At 43.0% G+C, this 11,512-nt stretch overlaps 1 protein-coding gene across 1 annotated transcript; it reads right to left on the reverse strand.

Moving 5' to 3' along the window:
* Nucleotides 1-200: 200 nt before the first annotated feature.
* Nucleotides 201-11,207, reverse strand: LOC138766354 (extracellular calcium-sensing receptor-like). The gene is made up of 7 exons (XM_069943930.1): nt 11,167-11,207; nt 4,176-4,391; nt 3,507-3,795; nt 2,419-3,249; nt 2,060-2,272; nt 1,853-1,976; nt 201-1,099 (listed from the first exon to the last, which is right to left on the reverse strand). The coding sequence occupies exons 1-7, from the start codon at nt 11,205-11,207 to the stop codon at nt 201-203; spliced, it is 2,613 nt and encodes an 870-aa protein (XP_069800031.1).
* Nucleotides 11,208-11,512: the final 305 nt, after the last annotated feature.

Genomic DNA, 11,512 nt, shown 5'->3' on the forward strand with positions numbered 1-11,512 from the left:
ACTCCAGATGGGCTGAAGAGAAAGTGAACAATGGCAGCAGGAACTATCTAACAAAACAGAATAGTTCAGACTGGCTGATCACTTGTGAATAGTCCCTATGGGTCCATTGCTCCTTTTTTTCCCTTGCACTTTACAGTTTTCTATCAGTCATCTACTATAAATATCCATCTGTAACTTGGGTATTTATTTATTATTATGTTTTATGTCTTTGACTTTAAATACTGTTTTGTGTTCATTGATGGCCTCAGGAGGATTATATAACATTTTGGGCCAAATATACAGCACAGGAGTCCAAAACTAGACAATAATATAGCAAAAATCTCAACAGCTACAATGTATTTGCCCTTAGTACTGAGATAGGCCGGGATGAAGGTTGACCAGACACTAAGGAAGGTCAACATGCTGAAGGTAATGTACTTGGCCTCGTTGAAGCTGTCCGGTAGGTTCCTGGCCAAAAAGGAAACAACAAAACTTATTGTAGCCAAGAAGGCCAAGTATCCTATAGTGCAGTAGAACATAACAACCCATCCCTCATTGCAGTCTAATAGGATGACACCACTAAGAACCTCAAAATTATGTTCTGGAAATGGAGGAAACCCTATCTGCCACACCAGGATAATAAACACTTGGACACTGGTGGATGTAGACACAACGAGGATGGCCGTCTTGGACCCAACCCACATCCTTAGGTTACTACCAGGTTTGGTGGCTTTGAAAGCAACGACTACTATGATGGTTTTGGCTAAAATGCAGGAAATACATAGAGAGAATATAATCCCAAAGAGAGATTGTCTAACTGAGCAGGTCAGCTTGACCGGGCAGCCAATGAATACCAAGGAGCAAAGGAGGCAGAATATTAGGGACAGCAGGAGGACGTAGCTGAGGTTACGGTTGTTGGCTTTCACCACCGGGGTATTCCGAAACCTGATGAATACAATAAGCACCATCATAGTGGTGATGGAGAACGCTATGGATAATGATGCCAGTACTAGTCCCAAAGGCTCCTCATAGGAGAGGAACTCCACAGATTTTGGGACACATTCGGTCCTGTTGTTGTTTGGCCAGAAATCGTGTGGACAACTGAAACATTGAGCAGAATCTGAAACGGAAAGAGTAATTAAAGAGAATTAGTCATTGAGAACAAGGAAACTATTGTAGACTAATAAAGGGGTTGTCTAGAGGTGGTCCCTGAGCTGCAGTAGATTTTAGCACTTGAACTGACACTGGAGGACCAGATGAGAGGGACATCTACATTACAGCTGGAGTGTTTGGGTCTTGGGTTCAAATCCAACCAAAGGTAACATGTGCAAGGGGTTTGTATGTTCTCCCCATGCGTGTTTGTGTGGGTTTCCTCTGGGTACTCCAGTTTCTTTCCACATCCAAAAATACTTAGATGGGTGAATTTAGATTGTGAGCCCTAAAGGGGACAGGGACCAAATTAATAAAAAAAATGTATGTGAAGTGCTGTGGAATCAGTTAGCGATATATAAATATATCAATTATTATCATACTATATGATCCTAAATTTTCTGTTAAACTTGCCATACATATAAGATAGCTATCAGCCTATATGTAAATGTATCATTCTTGATTTCCCGGTACACAACTGAATGTGCATGTGGTCTCAAAAGGGAGCGGGGAGAAAGAACCAACCAGACACCTCAACAAAAGTATTGGGCATAAAGAAACCCAACATGCTCGAGCGTTCTCTGATCTGTTCTCAGGAAAGTGTCAGTTGGCCAATGGTTGTCCAATCCACTGGAAATCACTGACTTTAATGTTTATGTCCATTATTATTGGTGGGATTAGTCAACAGACAGATGACAAATGGATGATATCATAATGGACTCACTTGTCTCAGTGGAAATCATTGACTCTGGGCACAGAACGCAGTCATAACAGCAGACGGGTTGACCTCTCCGGGGCATTTTCCAGTATCCTGGAGAACAAACATCACTGTAGACTGATACTGGTAACTGGAATAATATATCATAGTGTCTTTAATATCTTTTTAAAATATTATTATTTTAGAATGTGAAATATAGAAAATGTAAGTTACCTGTCCTCCAGCCCAGAAGATGGCGCTGTCATTGACTGAGAGCTTGTGATCTAAGTATTCATTAAAGATCCCAACTTTTGAAAATTGCCGCCTGTTGTCCTCAAAATGCCAGTTCATTATGTCAAAGTCTCCATAAATGTCTCCATTGGCGTCGAATGACACGTCTTCTCCGGCCGTATTCACAAAATGAACCCTTCTCAAGTAATGAAGAAGCTGTTATTGGAATAAATGGATATATTTTTGAGTTATGGAGTTTGTCAATGGAGTCTACATCGGTTTGTAAATGTGACTAAATTTACAAAATGTATAAAGATCTATATGTGACATATAAATATATTTAAATTTATATGATAATTTACCTGCCATGGTTGTAGGTCCTGTTTATTGGCACAAGATCCTCCATGGAAGGGTCCTTCACCAGGCCTGCAGTGCAGTAAGTGGTGGAGAGCGTGAGCAATGGCGTATACAGCATTGTGAGCCATGAACACAGATTGTGATGTTGGGTCATTGAATTCTGCCACGTCATTGGTCACCACCTTCTCCAGTCCATTACAGGTCTCATTAAAGTGACCTATTAAGGAGAAGATATTGACCTCAGACTCAGGCCACTTGCAGGTAAACAGCACCTCCCAAAAAGTTTTAACAAATGGCATCCTTGGGTATTTACTGGGATGGAAAGTCTGTAGGAAATTGGAAAAATTGGGAGGAATCTTTCTACTCCTTGCAATTCCTATGGTGCCATTAAGTATGGTCCACAACTGTTTCTCGATAGCATTTGTAGTATACCAAGCTTCGGTACCTATCCAGACTTTTTCAATGGGACTTTGTTGAAGGATGTAACGAAATATCAAGAAAATCTCTGGATTACTACAGTAGAGGATGACCACTCTGGCCGTGGATTGGCTGACAATTTCTACTGCCTTTGGAATGTTATTGTTTATGGAACTCATAAAGATTGTTTCCAAGAATTCAATGCAGATTCCACTCTTGATGGCTTCTTTCCTGAACTCCACAACTCCTTGTATAAAGTAATCTGCTGAAGAAGCAATAACTCCTATCCACGTCCACCTGAATTTCTTGCACAGTTCAATCAAAGCTTGAGGCTGGCTCCTGGTACTTGCAGTAGTCCTTGTAAATGATGGGAACTCAATTTTGTTACTCAAGGCTGGTAGAATGGCTACGTAACTGACCTGAGAATTTTTGTAGAAAGAAAAAACATGTATTATTGTGTGCTACTCAGGCAGGATACACACCAGGATTTGTGTTGAGAAGGCACGGATATGGGCCTTATTCAAGTGTTCAGTTCCCCTGCAGTGCCACCACAGGTGAATTGAAGTATAACCAGTAAACTAGTGACTTTAGTTATGAACATATCTCACAAGACAATCATTGATATCGCTATATCACAGTTTATCTTGCAGATATATTAGGTTGGCTGTTCACCTACTTGAGGAAACCTCCATAGACCGAGCACCCTCGCTATTGCCACTGATGAGCTTGAAACGTCTCCAATGATTGCGGGTACATCGGGCTCTGATCCACACTTGTAATTCGGGGTTTGGTTCTCATTACATGATCTAGTCTGAAACATGGCCTGAAGGGAAGCTGATTCAGAATAGCAAGTATCAAACATCTGGAACCCCAATGTGATATTGGGTAGGAGATTTGGGTTTTCATTCACTTCTTCAACAGCAAAAAGTAAAGCCAAGATGGACTTGTAGAAGTCTGCGCTGAACCTGAAATAGACATGTTTAGTTTAGTTGTGTACTCATTATATACCTGGGCATACTAGTATATATGGAGCATTGGTGTAGCACCCATAGATCTATATGGGGCATAAAGGCCTCTTTGCCACAAAAGAAGACGCTAGTATTAAATCTTCACTTGGGGCCCCTGAGCGGTGACCCACGTCACCAGTGTTTGGCCAAGCGAGGGGTATTTGCGTGTCAGAGAGCTGGCTGTACCTCTTAGCCAGGATCCCACCCTATCACGTTATTTTATTCTGCGTGACAAAAACACAGAACAATAATGGGGGGCTGCATTATTCTTTGTTGTGGGACCCTCTCTACCATGTACATCTCTGACTTTCTTTGAATAGATGAAGACCGGTACTCACGAATCACATGGAAGTGGAGGAGGTTGTATGGAGAAGGTGACCTCAGGCCGAGTAAATGATGCACTTGTAGGGGTGAGCATTCCCAGTATGATATCTCCTTTCTCTGTGTAATCGTCCATAGCTCGGATGGAGAGAGAACAGCCGGACGCGAATGTCCCAACAGAGGGAAACATCAGGGTCATAGCATAGAGGTGAAAATAGAAACGCATTGTGGACCTGGCAAGACAAACCATTTACAGCTATCAAAAAGTTGGAGAATCCGACACATTATCAGTATACGTTAGGGGACCACAGGCTCAGGACACGGGTGGAATGGGGGATAGTTTTTCAACTGCAGGAAAGTCATAGATTGGAGGAACAGATGGTTCTTGCACCCTCAAAAATTTTTTTTTGTTAACTTGCTTCTCACATCTTGAGCTCAAGAGGAAGTGGACAGTTGGTGTAAAACACCTTCTGATCACCTTCCGATCATCACTGACGGCAGCAGATCCTTGCTATATGAGTCATTTGCCTTTCAACATGTTGAAAGACAAACGACTGCAACGTGATCCTTGCCTTCTATTACACGGAACGATTATCGGGCGTATAATCGTTTCGTTTTAAGATTACTTGGCTAGCTTAAGACTTGTTTTAAATTAGCTAGTCTGTAGGGTCTTATCTCTCTTAAAAGAAACAAATATTGGTTAGAGGTGGGCTTGTTTTTTTAAAAAATTTTTTTATCTTTGCTTCTCCTATCAGATGCAAATTTTAAACAGAGGCTCTGCTGACCATGACTGGTCACAGGGTCAGACTGGGGCTCCTCAGCCACACAGGTGCATACAAAACAAAGTACATCTGTGCTCAAAAATTTCCAACTTTTTAAAGGACAAGTCCGGCCAAAAGTATTTTTTAATATGTTATTACATAAGGAAAGTTAGACAAATTCCTAATATACACTTATTACGGGAAATGCATGGAGTAAACAATGCCGCCAGTTCTAACCGTCACCCAGTTACCCACTGCTATCTAGGGCAGTGTGAGGTAGTAAGGCAGGGATATGGGTGGGGCTCCAGTCAGGGTCAATACATAACAATTACAGGTTCAACTCGTAATATATTCTCATGTGCTACATGTTTGTTTGTTTTTTTCAAATTTACGATCCCAACAAAAAGATATAAAAATATAACTGTAAATAACAAATCTATTATATATATATATACACATACACACTACGTACACTCACCAGCCACTTTATTAGGTACACCATGCTAGTAACGGGTTGGACCCCCTTTTGCCTTCAGAACTGCCTCAATTCTTGGTGGCATAGATACAACACGGTGCTGGAAGCGTCCTCAGAGATTTTGGTCCATATTGACATGATGGCATCACACAGTTACAGCAGATTTGTCGGCTGCACATCCATGATGCCAATCTCCCGTTCCACCACATCCCAAAGATGCTCTATTGGATTGAGATCTGGTGACTGTGGAGGCCATTGGAGTACAGTGAACTCATTGTCATGTTCAAGAAACCAGTCTGAGATGATTCTAGCTTTATGACATGGCGCATTATCCTGCTGAAAGTAGCCATCAGATGTTGGGTACATTGTGGTCATAAAGGGATGGACATGGTCAGCAACAATACTCAGGTAGGCTGTGGCGTTGCAACGATGCTTAATTGGTACCAAGGGGCCCAAAGAGTGCCAAGAAAATATTCCCCACACCATGACACCACCACCACCAGCCTGAACCGTTGATACAAGGCAGGATGGATCCAGGCTTTTATGTTGTTGACGCCAAATTCTGACCCTACCATCCGAATGTCGCAGCAGAAATCGAGACTCATCAGACCAGGCAACGTTTTTCCAATCTTCTACTGTCCAATTTCGATGAGCTTGTGCAAATTGTAGCCTCAGTTTCCTGTTCTTAGCTGAGCGGAGTGGCACCCGGTGTGGTCTTCTGCTGCTGTAGCCCATCTGCCTCAAAGTTGGAGGTACTGTGCGTTCAGAGATGCTCTTCTGCCTACCTTGGTTGTAACGGTTGGCTATTTGAGTCACTTGCCTTTCTATCAGCTCGAACCAGTCTGCCCATTCTCCTCTGACCTTTATCATCAACAAGGCATTTCCGCCCACAGAACTGCCGCTCACTGGATGTTTTTTCTTTTTCGGACCATTCTCTGTAAACCCTAGAGATGGTTGTGCGTAAAAATCCCAGTAGATCAGAAGTTTCTGAAATACTCAGACCAGCCCTTCTGGCACCAACAACCATGCCACGTTCAAAGGCACTCAAATCACCTTTCTTCCCCATACTGATGCTCGGTTTGAACTGCAGGAGATTGTCTTGACCATGTCTACATGCCTAAATGCACTGAGTTGCCGCCATGTGATTGGCTGATTAGAAATTAAGTGGTATCGTGCAGTTGGACAAGTGTACCTAATAAAGTGGCCGGTGAGTGTATATGTGTGTGTGTATATACAGTGGTGCCTTGGATTACGAGCATAATTCATTCCGGGATTGTGCTTGTAATCCAAATCCACTCTTAAACCAAAGCAAATTTTCCCATAAGAAATCATAGAAATGTAGACAATTGGTTCCGCACCCCAAAAATAATGATTTATTATTCTGAATAACATGTCAAACAGATGAAACAAACATTCAGAAACAGCAGAATCTGTGATATTATAAGTTACTGTACAGTAATGGAGAGGATGGGAAACACAAGGACTGACAGACACTGCAGGGAGCATGAAGGAATAAGCAGGGCAGATGTGGGCACATACATGCAGCACTCTCTGTCTGGGGAGAGAGAGGTTACGGCTATGGAGAGATTACCTCCACAGTCCTGTCCCCTGATGCAAGCCCCAGCCTGAAGTGGATCTGCTATGATTTGGAAGGTGAGGGAGATTTCCTGGGTCAGAGTACCGTGCTGTAGACGCCGCTATGCAGGCCATGCCCCTCCTCCACTCTCCCTCCCACCCAGTATAGGGAGCTCTTAAACCAAAGCAATGCTCTTAAACCAAGTCACAATTTTGAAAAACTGTGAGCTCTTAAACCAAAACGCTCTTAAACCAAGTTACTCTTAAACCAAGGTAGCACTGTATCCCTAAATATATATTGGAAAAAATTTGAGAGAACTTACAAGCAGGAAACTGAGGTGAGCCTGGAGCGCAGCCTGTGATGTCTTGATGCAATTCGCCCACAGTCCTGATATAGAGCGATTTAAAGGATCTAAGATCAGTAGGGAAAGTTGATCGTCGTCCTCAAGGAATTTTCCACCATATACTTAATATTCACAACAATTATAATTTCCAACATATAATCATGTCATTCAGCGTAATGGTTTAGAATATAATATAATTATTGCTGATGCCGAAATATCGTCCGGAACAAAGGATAATTTATCAAATATGTCTAAGAAATCATTCATCCCCCCTCCCAACAAAAAATATTTAAAAAAATAAAATAATAATAACAGTAAAGATAATATTTTTATTTAAAAATATTGTAATTATTAAATAAAAAATAGAAAATAATGCAGCCATGAAGGTGAACTGCTCCTCATTTAATAAGATATAAGATGTTGTTAGAAATATTAGAATTATATGAGAGGATACAGAAATGTATAGGCAGTAAATAGGGGACATATTCCTGTATCCTCTCACATAATACTAATATTTCTAATAACATCTTACATCATATTAAATGAGGAGCCGTTGACCTTCGTGGTTGCATTTTTTTGTATTTTTTTATTTAATAATTACAATATATTTCTATAAAAATATAATCTTTACCGTTATCATTATTTTATTATTTAAAACATTTTTTGTTGGGGGGGGGGGGGGGTTAAATAATTTCTTAGAAATGTGTAAATGGCGACTTCTGGTGCCGGCTAAAGTCGATCTTGTGTGCTTCACTCCCCGGCCCGATTCTCTTTTGGCTTCTATCATAGGTAGCTCACCATTCTTTTATTCCTTTACTTTTCTCTCTTAATGTTTTAAATGTTGATGATATGAAGAATATTTGATTCTTTTGCTCTTTAACGTGTGATGCGATGGATATGTAACATCTGAAGTAGAGATGAGCGAAAAGTCAAAAATTAGTTTTGTGAGACTCGTGAATATCTGGTCGAATTTGTGAACATTCGCGAATCACATGCAAACAAATCTCATTAAAACAGCCAAAATATAGTAGCTACAATAGTGGGACTATTATAGAGTCATGTTTTGTTCAACGGAAGTTGCTGTGACAGTGTCAAAAATCGAATTATGACAATTTTAACCCCTTCCCGTACGAGGACGTAACTGTACGTCCTCACGCGGGTGGGGGAGTTCAGAGCGACCCTGCTCTGAACCGCCGCGGTCCCGGGCTTAATGCCGCATCCGATCGCCGTGCCCACTAATTAAGTCTTTAGATGCAGCTGTCAAAGTAGACAGCTGCATCTGAAGACTTACTGCAGCTGTTCCCTGGTGTCTAGTGGGGAGATCGCCCCCCCCCCCCCCCAGTGACGTTGTCGCGGAGGAGCGATCTCCGCGTCTGGTGGCGGCCAGGGTCTGCGCCACAATGGCGCTGATCCCGACTCGGCATTCTATCCCTTTTGGCTGCAGCAGCCAAAAGCAATAGAACACTGATCTCATCGATCTATGCTGTATATCCTATACAGCATAGATCAGTGTGCATACACTAGAAGTCCCCCAGGGGGAATAACCCTAACCCCAGGGGGAATAACCCTAACCCCAGGGGGGAATAACCCTAACCCCAGGGGGACTTCTAGTATATGTATAAAAAAAAAAAAGTGTTATTATTAAGAAAAAGCCCCCTCCCCTAATAAAAGTTTGAATCACCCCCCCCCCCCCTTTTGCCAGGAGCTCTCTTGCTGATTGCCCTGGCAAGCAGAACTGGATCTGGGACACCACAGGAGATGGGGCAGAGAAAACATCCTGTCCTTGCCATTGAATGGAGGTGGCACTACCCTGGTATGACCCTTTAGATCATTGGCTACTGGGATTGGCTACTGCCTGCCGTGGAGCTGGAACTTTGAAGGATCCAGTCAACAATTCCAGCCTGGCTGGTATTCACCTGTCCACTTGGTGTAAGGGGCCTATTTCACGGAGAGATAATCGGCCCGATTCGGCTGATTATCGCTTGGTGGAACAGAGAAAACGATCAGCCGATGATCGTGTCATCAGCTGATCGTTTATTTAGGCCCAAACCTAAAATCATCGGTCACCCACCGCGCATTGCTGCTCAGACAATCACAGGCCGGGACCACCGCAGCCAGTTATTGGCTGAGCGGTCTGACAGCTCAGTCAGGCCGCTCCGGAGTTGATGCTGCGAGCGGGACCGGGATGAAAGCGGGGCAGAGGAGAAGCCCTGCTAGGTAATGTATGCTGCAAGGGCTGCAAGGACATCGGTAACGATGTCCCTGCAGCCCTCGCTAAACGATCATCGGGCCCTGGAATAGGCCCAGTCAACAAGCGCCGATCTAGCAGATCGTCGCTCCTTTACATTGTTGATCGGCCCATGGAATAGGGCCCTAACAGGGAGCTTAAATCTTCCTTCAGTCTGGTTTGGATCACCACTCCCACATGTCTGTGTTCCACTGGGACCACCTTGTGTGCCTCTTTGCCCACTGACAATGGCAATAGCCTTAAGAGGGCCAGATTTTTTTTAGCACACTTGGACGTATTGATGTTTTTGGTAATTTTAGGGAGAGCAAAAGAATTATTTTAATATGGGGGATAGTTCCACCACTTTTGCCTCACTAGATGAGACAGGCCACAGATGTAACCTAATGCGGAAGGGGGGGATAGAAGGGGTTGGAACGGATTTGATGGGGACTTGTTTGTGTTTTATGAGATTTTTGTGTTTTTACACTACAGCAGAAACTCCACTGAGCAGAAACTTCACCCTTAGCACCCACTGGTTTAATTGGACACTGGATTTAAGACAATCACACTCAGATACCAATGGGTTAACTTCACCTGCAGCATCGACAGACTTGTTGAATTGGACACTGGCTTTACAGCACCCACAGTAGGATACCAATGGGTCAACTTCACCCACACACCGACAGACTGGTTGAATTGGACACTTGCTTTACAGCAACCACACTAGGATACCAATGGGTTAACTTCACCTACAGCACCCACAGCCTGGATTAAATGGACGCTGACCATTTTCCCCACACACTGGAATAACTGGACCCACAGCACCCATTCACAATGGACTCTCTAATCTTATCCTCTCTCCCCTATTGCCGTGGCCCGGGGTTGCTAGGTGGTAACAGGAGGTGGGCTTCTGGTGTTTCAGCTGGGGCATGTGTCATGGTGGCCAGGCGTGGTGATGCCCACCCCTGCACACACTGGCACTGGGCTTTGTTAAGGATAGCACAAGTATGGGTGCAGGTGCAGGGGAGAAAAAAGTATTGAGTCCCGCACTTAAATAGAAGATAACTTTACTGTAGTTGATAACTTCAGTGCAATACAGGTGAATAACTTTACTTGGTGCAGGTACAATTGTTGGTAGTGCTTGAGGGAGTAGCTGAAAGTGGTAGTAAGAAGTAGAAGAAGTGTTGCTTGACTTAGAATAGGTTCAGGGACTGTCTTGCGGACCTTGCCTTTTTAGTGCTGTACTCTGCCGATATAGTGTGTAGAATAACTTGGTCTAGAAAAAGAAGTCCTCCTACTCATAGTTAGAACAAGTAGAGAATAAGACCGCCTTTTGCCAAACAAGTCCAGCGAGTGTCAGGTTTCTTAGCAGGCAGGCTTGAACTATGCGAAGCTAACTCCTCAAGATTACCCAAGAAGGCCGAGCTTGTATCAGTGGAATACGTCAACTTAGGCCCTTCCACGGTGCATCAATTTCTGACTCTGTAGATTGTCCTGAGTTTTAGAAGGATCCCCGGCGTAGGCAAGGTTAAACCCAGGTGACAATTACCCCACCTTTGGGCTTAGCACTGCATTCTAACTTTTATACAATTTCTACATATGTGTATGTCTATAGGTGCAATTTACCAATAGGGGTGAGACACATTGAGGAAGACCTTACCCGTCATGTGGCCCCAATGCATCACAGATTCTACATTGTACTACATAGATTCTCCATTGATTTCAAAGTACACCATGTTGTACTCCAGAGGTGCTGCAGAGGAAGTGAACACTGGCGGCCAACAGGGAACCTTCTAACAGAACAAAATTGTTAAAATTGCACAACCCCTTGTGACTGGAATGGTTCCTATGGGTCCATTGCTCCATTTTTCTCTTGTACTTTACAGTTTTCTATTATCAACCAACAATGAATACTAATACTCATCTGTTCCTTTAATATATTATTTGGCATTATGTTTTATGTCAGATTATA

This window comes from Dendropsophus ebraccatus, chromosome 10 (assembly GCF_027789765.1).
Source record: "Dendropsophus ebraccatus isolate aDenEbr1 chromosome 10, aDenEbr1.pat, whole genome shotgun sequence".
Lineage (NCBI taxonomy): Eukaryota > Metazoa > Chordata > Amphibia > Anura > Hylidae > Dendropsophus > Dendropsophus ebraccatus.